This window comes from Vanessa tameamea, chromosome 30, assembly GCF_037043105.1.
Source record: "Vanessa tameamea isolate UH-Manoa-2023 chromosome 30, ilVanTame1 primary haplotype, whole genome shotgun sequence".
NCBI lineage: Eukaryota > Metazoa > Arthropoda > Insecta > Lepidoptera > Nymphalidae > Vanessa > Vanessa tameamea.
The window spans coordinates 708,441-735,224 of NC_087338.1; the positions used below are offsets into that span (position 1 = coordinate 708,441).

The following is a 26,784-nucleotide window of genomic DNA, read 5'->3' on the forward strand; positions in this document are numbered from 1 at the left end:
GTACACTGATTTATATTTATAAACATCTTAAATGGTTTCTTAACACGTCCACGATTCGTGTTTAAATTGTTTATTTTCATAACCAACCCGTTCGTGTTATATCTACATCTGATATGTAGGACCACTTTAAATGTGTCGGGTTATACGTAACAAGACTTGAGGGCTCATTTAAACCGACTGCGCTAAAAGGGGGTTAAGATTTTCTTTTAATGGTGATGTTTGGCAAATTTGTCTCCTTATAGAAGGTGATCAGCTAAGATGTAATATCCCTATTACTGTTTTAACACTGGCTAACTCTAAAAACCGGAACACAACAATGCTAAGTATTGCTGTTTGGCGGTAGAATCTGATGGGTAGTCGTGTCCGGTCTACCAAGATTTTATCTTGTAATTTACACAGACTAATGATGGGGGTATTGTCTAAATTATGACGATAATTTTAATTTGATGTCTTTGAGTTGGTTTAGTTGTTAATAGAGCTGAATCTCAATTGAAGTATGCGGGTTGAACTACCGACAATGGACCGTGTTCTGCAGATTTATACCAATCCACAGCAATAAAAGTCATTTAGATGTTGATATTAAGAGAAAAATTATGAAATGTTTTTAAAATAAGATCGCCTTATTGCCTCCGCTGGTGACAGGGTTCTATTTTTGCGCAGAGGATTGGAATTGCGATTCAACGGGGAAATGCTGCCAGTATTCTTGTCGCCATTACACGCGGTCATGATTTGCACAATATTTTAAATTTTTGTCATTTTACCACCTAACTAACCTAATGCCACTTTAAGAAATATTAACCATTCCTTACATCGTCAATGCGCAACCGACCCTGGGAACTAAGATGTCCTTTGTGCTTGTTACACTGGCTCACTCACTTCAAACCGGAACACAACAATATAAGTATTGCTGTTTTGCGGTATACGACGTAATGAGTGGGTGGTACCTACCTACTCCGGAAAGCTACCACTAGTAATATCCATATTTTTTTTCATTAATCTCAATTGAAAGTAAAACCGAGCTAAAGTTATTAAAGTCTACAATAAACGCTTACAAAACGAGAAACGACGGCAAGTGACCCCAAACTGAGAGCTTTCATCGCTAATTGGCGGTCGCTGATTGGCTGAAATTAAAAACGTGACTGCGCATCGCTGTCCCATTGGCGGATTCTTGAAGCCACGCCCCGAGCCAGGATAAGGGTAAGGGTGAGGGGTGACGGCTTTATTGTGAAGAGTTTTGATACTTTGGTTTATGGATTAAAATTTTTTTTTATTACTCGACTTCGTTGGAATTCGTGTGTATGAATCTGTGAATGGTTTTTTTAACACGGCCTTAAACTTTGTTAGTAATTGTGTAATATCTTAATATTATTTAGTTTAAATATTTAATTAAATAATGATTACGTACAATAAATATTATAGTTGCAAACTTCGGTTACAATTTATAATAATATAAATAAATCGTTTAAAGGAAATTCGTAATTCATTTACTAAACTACAATTAATAAAAAAATCTACATATAATTATGTCTCCTTTACGTTCGAAAACCATTCCAGATTGTTATTTATTTTTCGGACGAGTAGATGGGCCACCTGATGATAAATGGTCACCACCGCCCATAGACAATAGCGCTGTAAGAAATATACACCGCCAATGCACCACTAACCTTGGGAACTAAGAAGTCCCTTGTGCCTGTAGTTACCTATACCCTTCAAACCGAAACACAACAATACTGGGTACTGCTGTTTGGCGGTAGAATATCTGATAGGTGATACCTATATTAAACTTTGGTGAGTCTTGGAGATGTTTATCCTTTCAATATAAGCCACATATAAGCACTATATATTAACATATCAGATAAAACAGATATCACACCAACGTCTGTCTGTCGTAACGCGTTGAACTTACTACCGATTTTAATATTGTTTTCGTCAATGAATTCATAAGAAACGTTTCGGTGTATCATTTTATAATATTTTGTGTACATTAAAATTACATACATTACATTAACAGCCTGTAAATTTCCCACTGCTGGGCTAAGGCCTTCTCTCCTTTTGAGAAGGTTTGAGCATATTCCACCACGCGGTGGATACACATGTGGCAGAATTTCGTTGAAATTAGACACATGCAGGTTTCCTTACGATGTTTTCCTTCACCGCTGAGCACGATATGAGACACACATTAAGCACATGAAATTCAGTGGTGCTCGTCTGGGTTTGAACACGAAATAATCGGTTAAGATGGACGCGTTCTAACCACTAGGCCATCTCGGCTTTGTGTAAATTAGCTGCAATATGATCGTTGGAGCTTTACTGGCGCTGCGTAAACCGAGTTAAATCGAGTTCGTGTATTAGTTCAGTTCGAGTCAGTGTATTACGATATACCTAAAGGGTTTTTTTTTTTTGTATAATCTTATTGTGGGTACAATTGTCTGAGGACGGGACTGTTAGTATAAAATGGCGATAAATCAAACGGTATTTTTTAAATCGGTTAGCAATTTTATAAAATTGTCCAAGGCGTGAAATGTTTTTAGGTTCCACGTATTAATGTATACTCTATTCCAACCATAAGAGGAGAAAAACCAAATAAACAACATTTGACAGCAAATTGACGCGATATCATTGGTCGAGAGCTTGTTGTTGATATTCGTTATGAATTTTGGAAGTAAAATTAAAGTGGAAATAAGTAGTTAAGTGTAATAGTGTTGTATTATAAATAAAGATATATTAATCATAAACTCTTAGTAGTGCACAATATAGCTGAGTTATAAGCTAATCGCACGAAATACGTAAATCTAAAGTTTGTTTATCTTTATTCCTACTTCAATTGGAATCGACTACACGTGACTTTCTTTCCACCAGAACTCTTGCATACGTGAACATATATGGCAGTATAGAGTATTATTAGAATAGGCTATAAACAAATAAATTATTTAATTCAGGGCAGCTGTGTTTTATCATTTTTGAGATTGTTTTTTTAATATCTAAATATGCTTCAAGTATCAAGACGCGTCGCACACAGTACAGCCGTTTTGCATCGGATGATCCGTTCCATCTTACGGAAACTTAACCCTTGCGATATATGCCATGTAATATGTTAGGCTGGTACATACAGATAATAAAAAATATACACAATTAAAATAATTATAAACATCGTTAAATTGTTTTTAAAAAGAATATTTAAGGGCTTCTGTTCTTGAAAAGGTTATGAGCTGGTATCTCCACGCTTGTGGTGAAAAGACATATGGTTCATTTTTATTAGATATTAACTACTTGGAAACTTAATGGGATTAGGGATCGAAGATTAATGTCTTGATCACCGAGCCGCTTCATTTGATAACAATAAACAATGAAATTGAACACATACTATGTTTCGTTAATTCCTATTGGTTAAAACTTAATCATAATTATTGTGACATATATATATAATATAATGTCACTATTACTGAACCTTAAAAAAGGGGGATGGATCAAGGGAATAAAAACAATCCTGTAACCATGTACCTAAGATTCCGCGTCGATTGGTCATAGTCTGAAACCCGATACGTTCAGTAGTTATCACGTGATTGACGTACAACAAAACATTATATATATATATATATACAATATCTTAAACATTTCTTATCATTTTATGAGACTGCAGTTCAGTGACAATATTTACTGTGGACAGTTTACAATCGCTTATGTCCAGCCTTAAGTGTAATGTCTTCTATATTGAATAAAGGAATTTGAATTTGAGTTTGAGTTTGAATGGCGTACAATATTAAAGAATAAAATCTAACTATAAAAAAAATAATCATGTCACACGAATGGTTTAATAACTTGTAATATATTTTCATAAATAAAACTGACCACAATAAAAAACCATGAGATAGATACTTACGTAGGAATTCATTGAAGGAATAGTTACATTTGTCAACCAATAAGTCTTGAACTTTTCGTTTAATATATATTTAATATATAGGTATGAATGTGTTTTATATGTTACCGAAAAATTGTAAATACCGTTAGATTATAATCTATCTCGCGAGATTTTGAACTGTTGAAAGATTGTGAGTCGTAACATATTGCTTACAATTCAACGTGTCATTTTTCGGTAGATTATAATCTACCGAAGTTAATTAAAGTAAAATTATAAAAACTCTAACCTAACCTAACCGAAATATTATAAACTTTCGACATTTCTGACGTTTAATTTGAGTTGTAATTTAACTCAAATTAACTTTCACAATATTTCGGCAGTTTACAATCTCGCGAGATAGATTACAATCTAACGGTATTTACAATTCTACGGGGATATATATATTTTTCGCAAGTCAAGCATCTATCTTCGTTCTGTCATGGTATCATGCAACGAACGTTACGCCAGCCGAAGAGATAAAGAGGTTATCACTGGTTTCGAGTGAATACGCCGGTGTACTTCTGTGCCGCACTAGGTGACTTGAGGAAGTCAGCGAGATAAAACGGGCGTTAAGAAATATTCACTTAAATAAGTATATCATTTTTTTTTACTTTTTTTATGATATAGGTAAACGAGCAGGAGGCTCACCTGATGGACGTGACTACCAACGGCTACATCTGCAACTTACTTACAGGTTCGTTGCCGGTTTAAGAAATGTGTAAGTTCTTTTCTTGAAGGTTCCTAGTGGTGTGGTCACAAAATTTTTCCACTTTCCTACAATATGTACTAACCTTTACAATATCGGAAAATGACACTCGAGTGTTCGATTTATTTCATATTTGATTCCGATCATATAAGACTTATGTGATTTGTTAAACATATAGTAGATAGATATTGATTTTTTTTACAATTCAAATCAAATGTATTTTATTCGAGTAAACTTTACAATGAAGCATTTTTGAATCGTCAATATTCAAACACTACAACCATTTCGGAAAGCATCCCCCAGCGAAAACAAACGACAAGAAACTTTTGTTACTCAAAATTATTGTCCAATCAGTCCTGTGATGGAACCCGAGTCTCCAGACGTTATTTACCAAAAAGTATTACTTTAAATTAATAAGATTTATTGATTAATATAATCTCAATGATAAGAAGTCGAAATCTGCTTGGCACGTCAGTAGTTAAGAACGCTTGGAACTGCAAAGCTCAGTTACATATGTATATACTTATTAAAACCTTCTCCGTAACGCTCGGCGTCATCTGGTATAACATTTATGTATGTTTGTTCAGTAGTATTTTCAGTTAGGCGTTACAAATAATTGTCATTTATTAGTAGAGATTAGCATGTTGAAGTTTTGATGTCAAGTGATGTATGTTGTAGATAGAAGGCTTCCAGACATACGACCAGACGAAGACGGCCCTTGGAGCAGAGTTCTAGAGTGGAGATCGCGGATCAGGGCACCCTACTATCTATAAAGGCGAATCGCCGTTTGACCAGCAGTGACTTATGTTTGATAACAATAATATCTAATATCTATAGTTAAGAATTAATCTTAGCTGTTTAAATACGCTGGACGATTTAAATTAAATATTTCAATCGCGGCGATTATTTTTTCTATTTAAGCTATAATTTTTTTGTGATAAACTTTGGTATCCCCACTTAGCGATGTCTGATACTATCGACATAGAGATTATTAGATAATTTTTTGTTCGTGTTTTATATGTCTATTGTAACACTCACTTGGTGGTGGGGCTAGTGTCTAGAATGATAGTATTCGTCCTTGGGAATCCCACAGAGCACAGTTAAATTACAGGATTATGGATAAATGATTTATTTATATATTGCATATATATAAATTTATTGGTGGCAGGGCTTCGTGCAAGCCCGTCTGGGTACCTACCCACTCATCAGATATTCTACCGCCAAACAGCAGTACTCAGTATTGTTGTGTTTCGGTTTCAAGGGTGAGTAAGCCAGTGTAAATATAGGCACAAGGGACGTAACATCTTAGTTTCCAAGGTTGGTGGCGCATGGGCGATGTAGGGAATGGTTAATATTTCTTGGGCGGTGGTGACCACTTACCATTTGATCGTCCGCCTACCGATATCATGTAACTGGGAAAGGCTTTAGGTGACTTTATTTTCGTTACGTAGAAATAAGGTTAGAAATAACAAACACCCATTCTTATGATAGCTTTGATATCATGGAAATCCTACATGACCGACATTTCCCAACAAACATCGTACTTAAAAAAAATGATTATTTCGCTTTACGGAAGTTTATTTTTCGATATTTCAAAGAAATGCCGTGGCAGATTTTTATTTGGAACGAATTTTTACGAAGCTTTCCGTAAAGTGAACTATCAGAAATTGTCACGCGAGGGAAAATCGTTATGCCTCCAGGTTAATAACAATATTATATAAAGTTAATATATGTTTGTATGTAGGGGGTTAATCTTCGGAAGGAATGATCCAGTTCTAAAAATGTTTTCATTGGTAGAAAGGTGTTTCTAAACGCTATATTGTATTTATATCATGCATAAAAACCGAGATATTACAATTTTTATCTAACAGATCCCAAAGAAATACTTTCTACAGCAGAATGTCTTGGAAGTTATCACCGTTTACAAATTATGAGCAACCAAGACATCATTCACTGTGAAATTAGTCCCTACTCCCGTACTACATTACAGTCGGTTACAGTAACATTTTGATATTTATTGTTTCCGTGCGAAACCGGGGAGGATCGCTAGTTTTAGATATATGTTTTTTTAGTACAGTTTTTTTGTCTGTACGAAGCGTTTGTAACATTTGCGAATACAGTAAATATTTGTGAAGTGAGCTATGTAACTTGTTTTTAATTAATTTATTAGGAGTTTACGTTGCACACAATTTTAACTTGACTTAATTATTTTAAGTTATACTCAACATAGTTTCATTTAGCGCAAAATTTTACAGATATTTGTCATTGTGATACTTGATCACTCAAAATATCTACGAACAAATCTAACTATTAAAATTGTAAATAATCTAAGGAAAGATCTTTGTGATTTTTATCTCTTAACGTAAAATTAAATTATTGAAATCCATTCAATGAGTTCGTTTCTCGATTTTCATACGGTAAATAAAATTAAATCATTGAGTTTATAGTCCAGCAATTAGTTTATACGGCTGCAACCAGAGATCTTGTGGATCCGGAGTCGACTTAATCCTTAATTAAAAGCGAGTTTATTTAAACGTTGTGTCGAATTTCATAAATACAAAACATTACAAAATAAATCTCTGACGCCGCGTCTGTATATTTGAAGGCGATAAACTCTAAAACTCCCTAACAGATTTTCATACGGTTTTTATTAACGATCGGAGTGATTCATGACGAAGGTTTAGATGTATAATTCATTAAAATCTTGTGTGTATTGGCTGAAATAAAAAATTAAAAAAAAAACATGGCGACTGACACCTTTGTTGGTTTGCGCCGCGTCATCAAATAGAATAATAAATGTATTACGCTTAGTTTTTTAATATATACAGTGTCGCACTACAAAATGCCCAAAATAAATGAGCCAACTTTATGATCTTGGTGTGGGTGACAGCTACGTTACGACTCGCCAAACGTCATTCCTTTACTAGTGTGCGTGCGTGTACTTATTGGCCAAGTGTTGGCGGGTATTTTCTCAGCTTCGACAGTCGATATAAATATATAATTTGAGGTATTACTTTATAGACGTTTTTAGTAAACGGGTAGCTTTTAAAACTCACGTGATCTTAAACTATTATTATCAAGTAAAATCAATTAATAATCGGTAAATAAAATTATAAATTATTTATTTCATTATTATTCAAGCTTTTATTATTACTATATAATAATAATAAAAAAATATATATATTATAATTATGTAACTGTAAAAATATATCATATTTTCTTAAAATATAACAAAAAAATAATCCAAGCCAAACTGGTTCCGTAACACGTCTGAATCTCTCCATATTCGCGCTCACCACCCTCCGTGGGCGTCACCCCACACCCTGCCAACCCCTGTAACGACAGTTTAACTCGGTCCGCGAACCAAATCGCCTCGTTTCGGCTAAACAACGAGCAAACGGACAATTATCTATAATAATCATCATTTATTTTACGTATAATATTATTTTAGCGCTTGCAAAAAATAACAGAAAATATTTCACGCACAGATTATTAAATGATATAATTTTACGTGTGAAAAAAGGTTTTATATTTAATTGTGATGTTTAAAAAAAAGTCTGTGTTTAGAATTTATTTTTAAATAATGTAATTGTTATGATTTAAAATATTGATTCGAATTTTAAAAATGGAAGAAACACGCAGTGACTCGCCCGGAGATACGAACCGTCAAGAACACAATTCGAAAACTTCTTTTTTAATTGAAGATATACTGTATCGTGGGCAAAGGACGTTCAAGCAACCGGATCCGAGAAGGTTTGATTACGAACGGGAACCGAAATATTTTCCAGTAGCCAACGATGTTCGGCCAGTGCCCAGGGAAGGATCTTACTTGCAAGTGGCTATGGGGGCCTTAGGAGCCTATCTGCACACACCGAACACATACAAAGCTGTCGAAACTCCGTATTTCCTGTCTCAAGGTAAATACTAAAAAAACTAATCGTGGCTTTAAAATGAAGTTTTATTTAATTACGTTAAAATTATATTGATTAATTTTAAACAAGCAACACGGGTAAAATTAATGTTCAGCCATATTTTTTTATACGTATAAAACAGTCGAAATCCTTTTTTTACTTTTTCAAGGTAGGACTAAACGGGAGCTATTCTATTTTTTAAATATGTTTTATTGTCAAAAACACGAATGTATAAATTGTGTTTTTTTTTTCAATTTGCAACATGACCCGACGAAAGTATGAAATAAAAGTTCAGTCCTATAAAATTCAATATTATAAATATTATAATAATCAGAATTAAGATTATATCACTCACTAATTTACTAAAAAGACATTTTTAAAAACTTGCAACATTACTGAAAGTACTGTTCTGGATCTAAATTAAGTATATAATCTATTAATATTGATTTTATTTTCTTGACTAAATCCGTTTAAAACGAATATGTTATTTAATAATTGATAATCGTACTGATTAATGAAAAAACAAATATCTGAACCTTATTTTTATGATCTATCTAAAATAAGTCCGTTTCTATAATTTTCCGCAGACATTTTTAACTTTGCCGTTTCATAGATTCAAGTCAAGATATAAGATTATATTGATGATAAAAAAGCGTGGAGTTAATGCTTGTTGACTTCCAGGCAGGAGACATAACATACATATATAATTGTATTTAACTAACATGACTGTATTTTTAGATGTTGAAAAGGAGTAACTACTGAGTTTCTTGCCGGTTCTTCTCGGTAGAATCTACATTCCGAACCGGTGGTAGCTTTACTTTAAATAGTTTGTTAAATGACGATTCAAAAGTGCCAGTAAAAGCCTAATTGAATAAAGTATATTTTGATATGATTTTCTTTGATTTAATAAGTATCAAATGTCGATCTATAACCTTATATTATATAAAATATCTATACTACTATAATTAATTCGAAAGTAACTCTGTCTGTCTGTTGCTTACGTGCAAACCACTGAACGGAACTTGACGAAGCTTTGCTTGCTTGCTGTGAAGCAAATTAAAACTCCAAAGAAGGACATAGGCTACTTTTCATGCCTGACGATAAACCCCTAAAACGCAAGTGAAGCCGCGGCCGATAATTAGTTCCCAATAATTGTTTAAACTAAAACTTGATCATCTTACTTAATTTCGGTCTTGAATGGTGTTCTGTAAATATATTTGAAATCTGCCTGCCTGGGCTTGTGAACCAGAAATCATCGCTTAAGATGCACGCGTTCTAACCACTGGGCCACCTCGGATTTGGAATCTAATAATCTTAAATATTAATTTATTATGTTATCGCGTGATTTTACTTTTAGTAGCGTTTGCTTGGAAACCGTTTTCGAACCGATAATTTTCTCTCAAGCGTACGTACCTACGTCTCTAGATACGTTATTTATCTAAAAATACTCAAAACATAGTGCCTTACCCTAACTGGTAATATACATTTAAGTTTTGTTGCATTATAGTCCAACGATAATATTGAACAATGTTTCCATAGAAATATATTATAATTAAAATACATTTTTATTCAAATAGTTTAATTGAGTTCACTAATAAAAATATTTAAGCTAAATTTTATTTTGTTAAATTAAATTTACATTATTTTCTGTCTGTTTGTCTGTCTACATCATATGTAAAAAGCCTCTTGATAAACATAATAACGTAGTACTAATAACAACTGTGAATCCCACTGCTGGGATTAAGCCTCCTCTCGCTTTGAGGACATTTAGAGCTTATTTTAACGTGTTGCGTCAATGTGTATTGGTGGATACACACGTAGAAGAATATCATTGAAATAAGACACATTAATATACTAATTCCTCACGATCTTTTCCGTCAACGCAGAGCACGAGATGAATTATGAAGAGAAATAAGGGAGTGATAATTCATTGTTTGCCTGGGTTTGAACCCTCAACCATCGGTTAAGATGATCGACAATCAACAGTTTTTGTTTACATGTATTCAGAGATCTCTCAATATTATTTGTGTCCAATTTGAAGTTAAAATCGTCTCGTTAGTTAAGTCAGTTCCGAAAGTTTTTATTTTCTCAGACATTAATAATAGTTTGCAATGAGAATGACGCTTGATATTTTTGTTTGAAATTACCCGAAGACTTTCTTTTCATTTCCAACAGGAGTTGTCATCTATAATGTTTGTGTTTAAATAAAAATTAAACACAGGATAACTCAGTGATTTTTTTATTGTAATCGATAGGCAAATTGTAACCTGATGGTAAGTCACACCACCCATTGACGTTGGCGCTTTTTAATTATTGTCATTCCTCAACTGGTCTGCTTGGTATTCGACAAGTTTGTCCATAATCGAACCATTTCTATTATGTATTTTAGATTGTAATCCAGAATCTCCACAGTGGTCGCCATTTGGGCATCGTGTTTACCAACGCGTCATTGCTGCGTAAAATATGTTTTTTTTTTCGTGATTGCAACCATTGCGTGGTAAACGCTATCGTCTAGTTATTGTCTTCTCGTGACCGTAATCAAGTACCTATGACTCGTGTAAGACCCTTCTAATACATGTTAATCTGTTATCTTATTTTTTATCCATACGTAATTAAGTTATTATTTTACTCAAACGGAACTATTTGAACATCGTAATATATATATTAATATAATAAGAACACAATAATACGAAGAAATAAGACAAACAAATAAATAAATTAAATAAACAGATGTTTATACAAGTTAAAGAAAACAAATGCTATCCAAAATGTCCGCAAACATTGTTGCTGCGTTCGTTATTAGGTTTCTGTTGAGCTCATTCGTTACACAAGCGGCAGATTTTCGATCAGCAGAACTTTGAATACGGGTTAATTTATAATTATTATCATACATACATAAAAATATTTGTCCGTCGCGGAAGGTTCGACAATATATTTTATGTTTCATGAAACGGACATAAAACGGTCTCTAAACGAAGAACGGCACACCAAAGTGTCGTCAAATCGGAGTCTAACTGATGGACGAACGCAAAGCGGTCACTGACAATTAATAAAATAGTTGATGAGATTCTATTGAGGTATGGATAGAATTGGTCAATTTTTAAAACGAATACCATTGGAATGGAAAAGGTAAATAGACTATATTGAGTTAAAGAAACAAATGTTCGTCAAGGGACGCCCGACAGAAGTGATAACTTAAACTGATCTAAGTTGAACTATTAAATATTGAAGTTGTTTAGAATTGTCCGTAAATGGTTTTAGGTTATGTTTTTGAATTCCGTTAATCCTCTTTTTTTATGCCCAACGGAGTGGACGAGTAAAAACTATTATTTTACAATTAAAGAAAACCAATAAATAAATATGAAGCCAAATTAATAACATAGATAAAATAAATATATGTTATTATTATTATAATATTATATAGCAATGTTGTACATAATATACGCCTTACACACACATAAGACGGCAACAGAGGCGGTAGAGAGCCGTCACGACATACGTGTCGGTTTTAACGCCAATGACAAAAGATGTCACACATCAGAAGTTCCAAATTCATGCATAAAATTACTAATAATTGGTATAAAAGTAAAGTGAAAGTAAAAGCCCTTTAGTTCCACTGCTGGGCAAAGACCTCCTCACCTTTTGACGAGAATATTTTGAACTAACTTCACCACAGTGCCGCAATACCGACATAACACCTTAGTTTCCAAGGTTGGCGGTGCATTGGCCAATATTTATTACGGTGCTAATATCAGTTGGTCCCTTTGCTCGTCCGCCTACTTGTTCTATATAGCTTGTAAGCTCTGCTTTTAATTTCTTCTCTAGGTATAAATTGCAACCATTGTAATCCAATGAAATACCAATATATACTTTAATGGAGTAGAGTAAACATACCCCTATTTCTAATTTCTGTAAAATGTTTAAAAAAAGAACGTTTATGTCGTTAAGGCTGTATCAAAACTGGCAAATATGAAACATCGTATAGTTGGATCATGATCGTTTAAATAACCCTGGAAAAAAGAATTCTATTGAAGTTTTCAAAATACATTTATCGACACCTTATCAAGGAAGTGTCCAAGCTTACTTGAATATTCAAATAATATATTTATGTTACCGTATATGTTTATATGATATTATTTATAGTTGTAATGAGTATTATGACATCTTAGTGATTAAGGAGATAAAAAATTTACATGATTTTTGGTTCAAATATCATAATTATCATTATTAAAAGAATAAATACTGAAATAAAAGTGTGAGAAGCCCTATTTTGGATCAGGATACTCCAAATATTAGCAGTGCTGATAAATGTGCAGGTCAGGGCGCCGATTTTATTAATATTAAGTGAAGTTACCACCGGTTCGGAATGTAGATTCTACCGAGAAGAACCGGCAAGAAACTCAGTAGTTACTCTTTATCAACATTTAAAAATACAAAGTCATGTTAGTTAAATACAATTATATATGTATATATGTATGTATGTAATATATCCTACCTGGAAGTCAATAAAAACCAAAAAAAAAAAAACTATCACACAATATTCTGGATCAGTGAAGAAGTTTTTGGTGTTGAGTTCAATTTAAACTTCTATAGTCATCAACATTGCTAAAGCTTTAGATTTGGCTTATAATAAAAACAGGGAGATAACGTAAAACCAAATAACAGAATATATATGTGCAAGGCCCAGACTGTGCACCGTGGATATTTGATTATTTGAGACAAAACAGTGCTGACCAGGTAGAGTGCCAATAGGATTAAGGCAGTTAAAAGAGCCGTCAAAATATTAATTTTAATTGAATAATAATGAGATCGAGAGCGTGCCTGACACTAGTTCGGTTCTCATGAGTTTCTGGATAAAGTTATAATTAAAATCAACTTGTAGACTTGAAATTCAAACATAATAATGTCCAATATAATTGAAATGGTGATCGTACCAAATTTCACCTGTAAGGCAACGCAAAAGTAACCATCATAGTTGGTTCATATACAGAAAAAATATACACAAACATGAATAACATGAACATATATAAACACATATATAAAATAATTGAATACTAGTTTTTTTGGAATTTCTTAAGAAAATAATTTTGACCTGAGTGCGGGTTCAGGGCTCTAATAATACCATCAATATGATCGGGAACGAAAGGGCGTTCAAAGACAATCTCACTCGACCCTGATGAAGGGCTTAACGAATAATTTGGCTCTAATAAAGTAACTAATACGAGATTATTATTATGAAATTATTTGGTACTTTAATCTAATTTGACTTATTAATATAACATGTGACTGATGCGGTCTGTTACAGATTGCCTATATATAGTTTTCGACTACAGTTTCGTCCACTTTCGTAGGTTTTGGGTATAAAGTAATTATGGTCTCTTTGTTCAAGCTTGTTTCACACCAAATTTCATCCAAATTCGGTTCAGTGATTGCGAAAGCGATACGCTTTAGACAGACATACATTTATAGTTACTCTAGCAAAAACAAAATCATATTATACTTTATTAGGTAAGTAGGCATTTACAAGCACTTTTGAATCGTCATTTAACAAACTATATTAAGTGAAGCTACAACCGGTTCGGAATGCAAATTCTACCGAGAAGAACCGGCAAGAAATACAGTTGTTACTCATTTTCAACATTTAAAAATACAAAGTTTTAATTTATAATGCTAGTATAGGTCGTGCAATATAAACAAACGCTTCTTATTTTGTTAAGAGTTGACGAAAAAATCAAAACAAACCATTAAAAATAATTGATTATCGTACTTCTTGATTAGTTTGTATGTACGCGGAATTAGATGCGAATCAAACTTCAGACGACTAACTTAGATTGCGCCTATTATAAGAAGTATTGGTAAGGAGTAGATAGAACGCAAAAGTGTGATTTTTGTGTAAAAACGTTTCATATATCAAATATCAAATCAAAAAAGCCAAATAAACAACATTTGACAGCAAATTGACGCGATATAATTGGTCGAGGGCTTGATTAATCTATGATATTCACTTTGGCTTTGCGAAAAAGTGGCGTCTTTAAACGTCGACGAAACTGTTATCGGAATTTTGGAAGTAAAATTAAAGTTGAAATAAGTAGTTAAGCGTAATAGTGTTGCATTATAGATAAAGATATATTAATCATAAACTCTTAGTAGTACACAATATAGCTGAGTTATAAGCAAATCGAATGAAATACGTAAATCTAAGGTTTGTTTATCTTTGTTCCTACTTCCATTGGAATACGCTATATGCATGTTTATTGTCGCTGGAGGCTGCATTCCGAAAGGGTAGCAGAGTTGAAATATTGACGATTCAAAAATGCTTTATCTGTATAAAATACATTTGATTTAAATTGAAATTGTCAATCAAAATGATCAGTTTCTTGTACGTTAAACATCAGGTCTTAGCTGTGTTTCTCGAATTTATGGTAGATGTTCCACATATAACAAGCAAGCTTCTATGATGAATAGTTTTGAGTTTAGGAATTTTAGCCAAAGCGAATCGATGGCATTGCTTCTATAGGTGTTGGAAGATTTTTCGTTCAATGAATCGGAATTGCGAATGAACGGGAAAATGTTAGCATTCTTATCACCATTAAATGCAGCTGTTGTTTATTTTATTAGTGATGATTTCGTCCTAACCGATTACGCCACTGTGGTCAACCCCAAGGGGAACCTGCCAAATAGGCAGGACATATTATAAGTGTACAAGTGTGTGTCTCTCTTCCATCTCTTCCACTCACTCCCATCCAATCTCAAAGGATGGCAAATCTTACACAATAGGAAAGATTTCAGGCACAGGACCTTTTCCGTACTTTCCGACGCACCGAAGAGTACATACTTCCAACATCTAGACTCCGGACTGTTACTGATAATTTTTCGATAGGCAAACCCAATTTTTTATCAATCCGAGCTGATATTTGATCCCAGGACCTCGAGATCTTGGCCCTTATATCTATCCACTAGACCATCGAGGCAGTTAACTAGTATATACTTATTTAAGACGTTTTAATAGAAATATGTTTTTAGGAGTGCCCTACCACGCCCTCTTCACACCGTCGGAGCTGTCACTCTCTGCGTTGAAGCATTGCCGTCGAAGGAAAGCGAGGACCGTCTTCTCAGATCCACAACTAACAGGTATTTATATTAGACTTGGTAGCTTAAACCTCATTTAAAATTTTAATTAGATTACATTCATACACTTGCCAGATTAATTCAAAATTAAACATTATCCAGGTCTAGAGAAGCGATTCGAAACCCAACGATACTTGTCAACACCAGAGAGGGTGGAGTTAGCTGGTGCCCTCAACCTCTCCGAAACGCAGGTGAAGACCTGGTTCCAGAACAGACGGATGAAGCACAAAAAGCAAATGAGGAAACAGCAACAACAGAGAAGTGAGTTGATTTGACAAGTGCGAGAACCTACGTGTGTCTCCAACATCCCGCATTAGTGTACCTCTCCTAAATCTTCTCCTCAAAGGAAGAGGAGGCCCAACTGTGGGACTGTTTACAAGCTGTTACTTTACGTATATAATAAGTTGGCTTTTTTTACGGTTCCGTACTTCTAAAGCAATAAAGAAACCGTTTTAAGATGTCCGACTTCGTTGTCCGTCTGTGTAAGTCTGTACATTTATGAAGATCATTTTCTCAGGAACGCTTGGAGGTGTTATGTGCGTCATGAAATGAGGGAAAAAGCAAAATATATTAGCACACGTATAAGAAAAAATCCGAAAACCTTAAATTTAATGTTACAATATCTGTTTGTCAATTGGTCCGGTGGTACGGAGCCCACAGTGAGCGATAAAGAATCGCACTTGCCCGGTTTTCTAAAAAATTGTGGTAGTAATTTCGCGTCGTACTAATTAAGTAAAAATGATCTTCGAAATATTATAACATTCGTTAACGTAGCAAAAAATTAAAATCAGTTATGAATTATTATTTTTTAAACTATTTTTTTATAATAGCAACCCTATGGACTTACTAATGACAATAATTAGTCAGGAACGCTCGCATAGTTTACAACTTTGAAGCAACAACTTGAGATTGCGTTATCAAGTCGTATCTTAAGTTTAACTAATAATTAAATTTCAGAACTTCGAGGTTGCAATCTTTATAATTTGTTTAGTAGACTTTTATTTTTAAAATATTAAGGAGAATTGTATCTGAAACTAACGATAAAAATAATTAATTAATTCTTATTATATAGTTTTTGTCGCATACAGACAGACAGATTTTATGAAACGACTTTGTTTTAGGTATAGATAGACACTTAATATATAACCTTTCAAAATACAGGAGACATCGTAAAATATATTCGAGACAATTTTCGTTAGTCCGTTAATACATTTACTCATTAGATACAACAATTTTGTGTCGAGCACAGTATCAATTAGTATACGTTTTAAGTTAATAATACGGCACTTGACGAGCACAGTTTAATCACAGTGTCCTCTGTGTCGACAGTTGGAATACAACGACTCATAATTCGAGTGGAGCAAACCTCAAAGACGGAAAATTGAATTTAGAATTGCCGGTTTCGCGCCACAACTCGAGACGTTCCATGATTCGATTAGGAACACAAGATGGCTGACGTCTTGGTTGCCATAGCGACGGAACGTCTTCGAATTTTTCCATAAATGAAATTTAACTCTATTGCTTGTAACTATGGCTCAATATTGAATGAAGTTTTGATTGCTTTGATGGTTAAATGGGAGTGGAGTAACTTGTATAGGGTAAAATTAACCATATGTTCCATTATTAGGGACTATAATTGCTTGTCGCAAAATAATGTATTTGGAGACTGGAGGTATTCAAAGATGCTTTTTTAAAAATGGCTGCTTAGGGAGACTCGGGTGATATGTACCACTAACGTTTTGAGGAAGTTTTGATTTAAGATATTTTTTATTTATTTTATTTAAATGTATAATAATTGTCAACAGGTTCGACTGCAGTGGATTTCACAACAAAACATCCTTCACAAGCTGGGGTAAGAAAGGTATTTGAATACTTTAAAAAACATAAATAAATAAATTAAAAAAAAACTAAGCAAATACGTCATTAATATATTAAGTTAACTTTAATTTATTTGGTCTTTGAGGATAGGATTTCTTATGAATTTTATCGCGTTAAAAACAGCTTTTAGGTACATATCTTCGTACAAAAAATGACAGTCTATTCCAATAAGTAAAGTTGAAAAAACCTATCCATACAAATTTGCTAATAGCTCAGCAGCTATATTGTATACAATTAACAAATATTATAGGTGCGAAAGATACTCTGTACAGCCTATACCAATGGAAGTAGGAAAAAAGATAAACAAACCTTAGATTTACCTATTTCATGCGATTTGCCAATAACTCAGCTATATTGTGCAATACTAACAGTTTATGATTAATATATCTTTATTTATAATACAACATTATTACATTTAACTATGTATATCCACTTTAATCTTACTTCCAAAATTCATAACGAATATCAACAACAAGCTCTCGACCAATGATATCGCGTCAATTTGCTGTCAAATGTTGTTTATTTTGCGTTTTTCCTGTTATGGTTGGAATAGAGTATATGTAACCTCTTCACGCTTAATTCGCTGAACCGATTTAGATGAAACTTTGTACGGAGATAGATTGAGTATCGAAGAAGGACATTGCCAACTTTCTTACTCATCATGATTAAAAAATAGTATTACAAATATCAAAATGGCACTAGAATCTTTATGTACCTTTAGCAGGAATCACAACTTTTGTTTATAGATTATGAAGCAATGGTAGTACTGTCTAGAAGGATAGTTTTCGTCCTTGGCAAACTCACAGAGCACAGTTAAATTACATGATTATGTATAAATGATTTATTTAAATATTACATATATATTAATTTATTGGTGGCAGGGCTTTGTGCAAGCCTGTCTGGATGCCACCACATTATATATTCTACCGCGAAGCAGCAATACTTAGTATTTTTGTGTTCCGATTTAAAGGGTGATTGAACCAGTATAACTACAGGCACAAAGGACATAACATCTTAGTTCCCAAGGTTGGTGGCGCAGGGGCGATGTAAGGAATCATTAATATTACTCATCGCGTCAATGTAATTAGTTGTAGCCCATTTGATATTTGCGTATATACAAAAAAATATATGGAATGATATTTATACATTAATATTTTTCCAGGATGACTCACGAATATCGACCACCCATACATCCGACTCCGAAACGGATCACAGTGACAGCGATATCGACATCGTAGGCGAGTCGAGCTACGCACAACACTATACTGGATCGTAAAGTAATAATGTCATCGCCGTAATAATAATAATACTAAATAATACAAAAAACTGTTTCGTAAATTTGTAAAAAATATTTATATTATGTAATAAATAGTTTATTATCAAGGTTTTATAGTTAGCAATGGATTTATTTTTCACTATAGCAACATTTTTCTTTATTTGTTAAATTCTATTAAAAAAAAAAAACTCCGAAAGCTACTGGATTATTGGAGTATACGACCGTAACTTTATGACAAGTGATACACGATTGTATCTCCTTTCAAATTGCTTCTCTATTCAATAACAATTAAAATTTCCCTCATTCAAAATGAACATGGACTTAACTGTGTGGTAACCCTTACCCCACATACATTTGTGTATACACGGCAGCACTTGAAGATTTGTATTTTTTTGCTGTCTCTACTTATAGTCTCGCGCACACTTTGACATCTTGTAAGCAGAAACGTCATTCAAACTAATGCAAACTGATAAAAAAAAATGTGTAGGGGGCCTTTGGAAGTGAATATAAGCCGTATCTGACACGGGCCTTTACCAAAAAATACGTGTACTTATGTACGCGAGTGAGTTCTTCTTCTTCAGAGTAATAAATTACCTGCAAATAACAGATCTACGTGCTATGAATTAAATAACACTTACAATTTAAATTTGTAATAAAATAAACATTGACATAAGATGTGTGAAGTTGTCTATGTCGAGCGAATCGACGCTTCATTGGTTTAGCGAGCAACTTCATCGTATAGTTTGAAAGTCACCCTGCGCGCGCATCATAAAAATTCGCTGTCGTAATTTTTTAACGCGCCAAAATAAGTATAATTCCAAGTTTCTAACAAAGTGTATTAAATAGAGTTACAAAAATTACCAAAATGGCACTACTGTAGTTAAATTGTGATTTATAAATTTGTTTTACAGAATAATTTAAAAATTCCCTTTTAAATGCGGATTACAAACTGTCTCTCTCCAATTCTTTCACCCTCTCGCTCCTACATCGCCATTTCAAATTTCATACATTTTGAGGGACTCTTTTTATACACTAAGACACATCTCCTTACTCTTATCCTCCATAGCTTAAACCCACATTCATGACTTAGAATTTATTTATATGTCCAGATGGACTAACAAAGCTAAGGACGCGTCGAAAAAATAGTGGCTAAAAATTGGCCACGCACACTATTGAATTAGTATGACGTTTGACGAGTGTCAAGAGTAGCTGTGTACGCACACCAAGATAATAAAATTGGCTCATTTGTTTTAATTATTTTGTAGTGGGACACTCTATACATACATACAGAGTGACTGGTGAATAACAATCAATATTTAAGGAGAATACTTGGTACATGATTCTCATTCGAATTATGTAAAAATATGAGTACTTAATTTTTGACCAAATTTCCAAAAAAATCCATTTAAATAAATGTGTGTGTCTAAATGTACGTACCTGTTTTGTTTTGACAGCGCAACTGGGGTGTCCACACGACGCGTAATTTCTTTTTTTTAATTACGTGGCTTTGGTTAACTTAACTTGGAAGTTTATTAATATTTATGTTATATGTATTTTTATAGTCATATATGATCGTCAAATATCACGTCCTTAAATATCGACAGTATTCAGTCATGCTGTATATCAATAACCTAAGATTAATAATTTTGTCCATTCCTTCGTCTGTTGACACACTGCAACTTCTCACGAGCATCTCAGTTCGTAACCACAGTATTCATTGATATTAGCCAAAGATTAATTTAATAGTCAATTCTAGATAATAAAAGCTGATCTTGTTACTTTATTAAAAAAAATAGTGATGTACATGATAATATCGATAGTTTAATAAATCAAGAACGGGGCCGTCTATTTCATAATTTATTTAATAACTTTAATCGGTGTCTGTATATATTTGTTCGTTTTTTTCAAATCACTGTCCACAAACTTTTTTTTATCTGTGGCTGTAAATAAAATAACATAAATTATTTGCATACTCATATAATAAATTTAGTATGAAAATCATATATATGGCAAAAAAACTGGTCGAGATGTTTTTTTAAATACTTAATGGGATTTTACGGACTGTTTCTTTAAGTGTAATCACAATAAGTAACTTTAATTAATGTAGATTTGTTCTAAGATATTGATTTTATTGAATTTATGATAAAATGGCGGCTATACTGAAGTTAATCCTGTATTTAGGAGTTCCGCTGTTTCGAAGGCCGCAAAACTTAATTTGAATTTAATTGTTTTTTTTTACAAATGGCGCACTTTAAAACAAATCGAAGCGTGTCAAACTATCAAATTCCAACAATTATAATCCTTTTAGTAAAAAATAGAAACAAAAAGTCTACTTTGCTAGAAATTATTGTTTATTATAACCTGTATAACCAATTCCAATCGAAGGAGTCCAGATAAACAAACCATAGATTTACTTATTCCATGTGATTTGCAAATAGCTCAGCTATATTGATTATTAACATATCTTTGTTTATATTACAACACTATTACACTTAACTATTGAAATCCGCTTTAATATTAATTCCAAAGTTCTGTTACCAATTTCGCTGACATTCAAACCGCAACGTTTTCGCGAATCCATAATGAATATCGAATTCAAGATGTCGACCAATGATTTCGCGCCATTTCTCCTCTTTTGATTGGAATTGCCATTTTATTGACCCAAAACTTGTTAAAAGAATTTTACGTTGATCCAATTCTATATATCATTTGTTAAATATAAATTATCTTTTATTATATGATATATTATACGTGGTATATTAGAAGTAGTTTTATTATGATGTTAGTAGATATTTATTGTGCAATAGTATTATAGTAATAGATGATATAGAATAAATCGAGTGAATCTAGTCATAACTAGTCAAGAGTAAGCTTGTAGAAAAAAGGTTCACATTAAAAAGTTTATATATTTTGTCGTCTTCTATAATTTGTATTGTTTTTCTATTGAATAATGTGTAGAATTAATTAATTTATGTTAGTCTTAATTAATGGTAGAATTTTGTAAATAATTTAATAAAATAATGCTCAATTATTTTTTGTTTTTTTTAACTAAACCCATAACTTTTTTCATTTAAGCCTTTCTCATGGACATTCTCCTCTAAGATTAACATTTATAACAATTAAAATGACAAAAATATTTTATTTAAAAGTTTGACCTTGAAATTTAATGGTAATTTTACATTCATTTGCAATTATTATATAGGACTCTTGGGAACCTTATCCGTAATGACGCAGCGCTTATAAAACGGCGAGATGTTATTGAACTTAAGTTGGTAACAATGAAAAAACACAAACTAACAGATTTTTAATATTGGGTAAATTTAGAATACAAAAAAGAGTCAGTCAGCTCTTACCCCCTTTATATAAACATTTTATGAATGAAGTTACACAAATAATAACAAATTTTAAACAACAAAAATATATCCTAGTATATAGACATTAGATGTTAGTAAAATACATAATAAATATTATATAATCAATTGTTTTTTAAAAACTCTTATTTGTAGGAAGTTTTGGGAAGGAGGGGGGGGGGATTAACATTACTGTTACAATTACAGCACGTGAAGCCCAGGAAAGCACTACTGAATTCATGTGCATATTCCATGTTCATAATTCACTTTGTGGTCGGCGGTGAAGGTAAACACCGTGACGATACGTGATGTAACCAATCAGAATGGAGTTTCACCATCCGTTCCATGGTCCAAACTCCATGGTCATCACCACTCATGGTCCAAACCAATGGGAGCTTAGCCCAGTATTGTGATATTAAGAAGCTGTTAATCTATGTTACTTTTTCTATATATAAAATAAAAATAACAGTCGTTTTATTTACAATGCGTTACATTTTCTTTAACCCGACATTTAATAATGACAGTGTTGCAAGTACTATTAAAATACTTATGAAAATTTTCATTGGTGTTCAACTGAATACATGACGATTATTTTTTTAGGTCGTCCGATGGTAACTGGTCACGACTTAAAAGCCAAGAGGACCAAGCAGGCTTGAACCTCTTGGATTTTATTAACTTTTATGTCCTGATACCTAACGACCAGCGCCTAAAACGTGATCTGAGCTGCAGCCTGTAATAAGTCTATATGATAATAATAATTAATTAATTATTTTTAACATAAAATTATAATCTTAGTTGCATGCGTCATTACGATGGCAGCAATTTTTTCTGCTATGTTCAAACAAATTATTTTTTTAGTAGTGTAAAATAATTCAAAAATACACTAGTTTCACAAGATCTAAGTAAAGAACTTAGTTTCAAGAAGTATCATTTAAAATAAACAGTAACGCAAAACGATATTAATAATTGAAACCAATCTTTTAAACTACATGTACTTTTGCAGCAATAGTTTTTACCTGCGGTTGCGTGGAGGGAGGAGGGCAAGTGTGCAGGTACCGTGCGACCATTTTTGTACAACTGATAACTGTATGAACATATATTAAGACGACAACACAACACCTAAACGAGCTTAATTTTACGTGCTTTAGTTTATATTTGCATGAACAATATTAACATAATTATCAAAACAATTCACACACGGACAATTGTTACAAATAACGAAACAAATTCAAAAACATAATCGACACGTGTCCTTTCATCCCCGACTCACCCCTACACAACATTACTTACTTACCAAAGCTAGTAAAAAATACCTTCCATTTTTATATGTAGTTATTTTATTTTTAATCACATGTCTATTTATATATTTCAATATTTATTACGAGTACATTTCCAGGCGAGCACCACTGTTTTTTTTATGGTATACCCGCCCATAGACACCATAGACAATGACGTTGTAAGAAATATTAACCATTTCTTACATCGCCAATGCGCCACCAACCTGGGGAACTCAGATGTTATGTCGTCATATTGAGTACTGTTGTGTGGCGGTAGACTTATGATGAGTGGGTGGTATCTACCCAGAAGGGGTTTGCACAAAGCCCTACCACCAACTGAGGTTTCCCTGAATGTTCTTAATTTGTGTTTTTAATTCATCTCGTACTCCGCGGTTAAAGAAACGACGTGAGAAAACCTGCATGTGTCTCATTCCAATGAAATTCTGATGCTGTGACACAGCGTTAGACACCATAGATAGTAAGGCAGAATCACGACACCATTCTCTAAAATTAGATCACAAAAAAAAGCTACCGAAAAATACCCGAAAAAACTACCTAAAAATACCCAAAAAAGCTACCTAAAAATACCCAAAAAAGCTACATAAAAATACCCAAAAAGCTACCTAAAAATAACCAAAAAACCGAAGACATATTAGGCACTAAATAATCTTAATGAATATATCTTCACAATACTCTCCACTTAACTACTATCCAATTTAATTTTACTTCCAAAGTTCCTGAAACTTCGGTAACTTTATCAAGGTTTATCCATAATGAATACTATATCATTCAGAAGTTGACCAATCATTTCATATCAATTCAAGGTCATTCGTTTACCTTCACTCCTATCATTCGAATGAACGTAATAAAAAATCTCATGATTGTTCAAAATTACATCACAATACACAAGCCAAAATTACGTATCTGTTTGGCTGTTACAATAGAAATGATCACCAACAACGCCATTTAATTCGATCCTTTCATATAAAATGGGGTGAATTATTTGTGTAAGTATATTATAGTGAGTTATAATTGACTTTTATTGCAAGCTAAGGGCGTGTAATACTGTTAACTATTACAATAACATGTGAACAGACGGACGGGTTCATTTTTGCGAAGAAGAAATTCAAAGATAACAATCGTTCAAGGAGGACCTGCTGGTGCTGGGGAGGATTTGATAACTTAACTGCTCTAGGTCTATGGAAGATTGCCGCTCCTTCTGTGAAACTTCGAATAATGAGAATATCCTTTATTCGAGAGATTTTATATAGTACTTTAAATGAGCGACGGGACGACTATTAAAATAAAACTAACGAAGTTTTGTCGCCCCTGAAATCAAATAAAATTACCGATCTTGGCTCAGACATATTCGATCTATAAGGAAATTGGTGGTAGGACTTTGTGCAAGGATATATTTTACCAGTAAATTACCAAACAACAATACTGACTATTTAAGATTTTAAATTAACATGTTTATTTTTATTACTAACAGCATTTAAAACGGGATATTTACCATGTTACGTGAACAAGACATTCGTAGATAATGTTGAAATATCGAGCTCCACCAAATAAAAATAAAAAACATGGTAAATATCCCTTTTAAATACTGTTAGTAATACTGACTATTGTTGTATTTTGGTTTAAAGAGGGAATGAGTCAGTGTAACAACAGGCACAAGGGACATCTTAGCCCCCAAGGTTGGTGCGTTGACGATACAAGGAGTTTTTAATATTTCTTACAGCACCAATGTCTGGTGATTTACCATTGTTAAGAAATAAACGTTTTTTGACGACAGACACCGGACTCTAGTAGTTATCGTTAATCCGAAACGGCATCTGTATAATTCATTTAATTTAATACAATTTACACAAAAACGATTACAGTCAATAAAGGGCTTTGACATTGACAGATGATAAAAAGGCGCCAAAAATTCCACAGATACAAAAGCTTTTAATAAAACAGACGGTGTAATAGCGAGGTTCAATGCGATTATATCGTATAACTCACGCACCTTCAAAAGATCACCGAAAAAGGCGGAATTAGCGCTAAAAGTGACAGGGTCATACATGAGGACAGATAAAAAAAATATATAAAAAAACACTGATATTAATTCATCCGATTTCCAAATAAAATGCATAAATAATAAAGTCAGTAAATAATTGTCTGTTTTCTACGTCAACGCGATTAAATCGCTGAAGTAAAATTGGACTTACTTAGATAACTTTGGATCACGGCTACAGGGATCCATTATGGAATTCAAAGGGAAATTTCGAGATACCGGAAACAACTATTCAAATACACAATATTCATTTATTCGAGAAACAAAATTTATAATAATATCATAAATTAATCAAGTTTTTGTCAATAACTATTACAAATGATTTGAGGACAAAACTTAGGAAGACTTTAAACAAATAATTATTACATTAATAAAAAATATATTAAATACCTGTTACAAAATTAGAAAAAAACATTAATTACATACAAAATTAAGAATAATAATAATTATCCGTCTAGATCAATAAATGAGGAGTATTTTTTAATGTCTGACCAAAAACGGTACTAAACCAATCGCGTCGCAATTTCACGGGACAATCGTGAATTATATATTCTCTCGTTTTATATACATATTTTTCAAAACAATGAGAGTATGCTATGAATGCATAACACCGTCCACGATAATCAAATCAACGATAGAAGCTATGCTCAAAATTAAAAGAGTTGTAGACCCCTCTCGAAACCCGTGACAACACAATACGACGGGACCGACCTTGTTGCGCTCAAACTTGACTATACCACCCTTATTACAACCAAATAAAGTCTAAATTAATTGGAACCCGAGTAAACATAAGTTTGTCCATCGTAATTGTAGTTATTACAGACTGGAATGCACTGCTTTGATCCGGTTATAATCGGATTGGTTCGGTATTTAGAGATATGTATAGTCGATTCAATATCTTCAATGGATTAATTTTGGTTAAATTATGAAATATAAAATTGTGATTTAGAAAATTATGCTTCGATAATAATTGTTTTTAATTTAAATTAATGAATTTGTACCGAAATTGCCTGTGGCGATAATTTTTTTTATAATTTTACAAGGTTAAATTGAATATTTTCGCCGGCGGTTTTTCCGAACCGATACGACTTGGGAACCTTCAAGAAAAGAGCGTACTCATTTCTTAAGCCGGTGTTGCAGATGTCCATGGGTGGTGGACGGTGGTAGTCACTCTCCATCAGCTGAGCCTCCTGCTCGTTTGCCACATGAAACATAAAAAAAAAACAAAGTTCTAAAGAACCGGCAAGGATGAAGGAACTTATTACTTTTTCATCAATCATAGTAATTTTATTTCTACATAT

General features: G+C 33.0%; 1 protein-coding gene across 1 annotated transcript; it reads left to right on the forward strand.

Annotated features, from left to right (window-relative positions):
* Positions 1–7,966: 7,966 nt before the first annotated feature.
* On the forward strand, positions 7,967–18,797 carry LOC113391579 (brain-specific homeobox protein homolog). Its single transcript, XM_064220020.1, has 5 exons — positions 7,967–8,521; positions 15,539–15,646; positions 15,746–15,904; positions 17,449–17,495; positions 18,684–18,797. The coding sequence occupies exons 1-5, from the start codon at positions 8,230–8,232 to the stop codon at positions 18,795–18,797; spliced, it is 720 nt and encodes a 239-aa protein (XP_064076090.1). The 5' UTR covers positions 7,967–8,229.
* The last annotated feature ends 7,987 nt before the right edge of the window (positions 18,798–26,784 follow it).

What these genes read in the sequence shown, in the direction of transcription:
- LOC113391579 (XM_064220020.1), top strand. Translation starts at nt 8,230, where the DNA reads ATGGAAGAAACACGCAGTGACTCGCCCGGAGATACGAACCGTCAAGAA. An exon ending in TCCGTATTTCCTGTCTCAAG is followed by an intron (nt 8,522 to 15,538) that starts GTAAATACTAAA and finishes ATATGTTTTTAG; the next exon opens with GAGTGCCCTACCACGCCCTC. An exon ending in GAAACAGCAACAACAGAGAA is followed by an intron (nt 15,905 to 17,448) that starts GTGAGTTGATTT and finishes AATTGTCAACAG; the next exon opens with GTTCGACTGCAGTGGATTTC.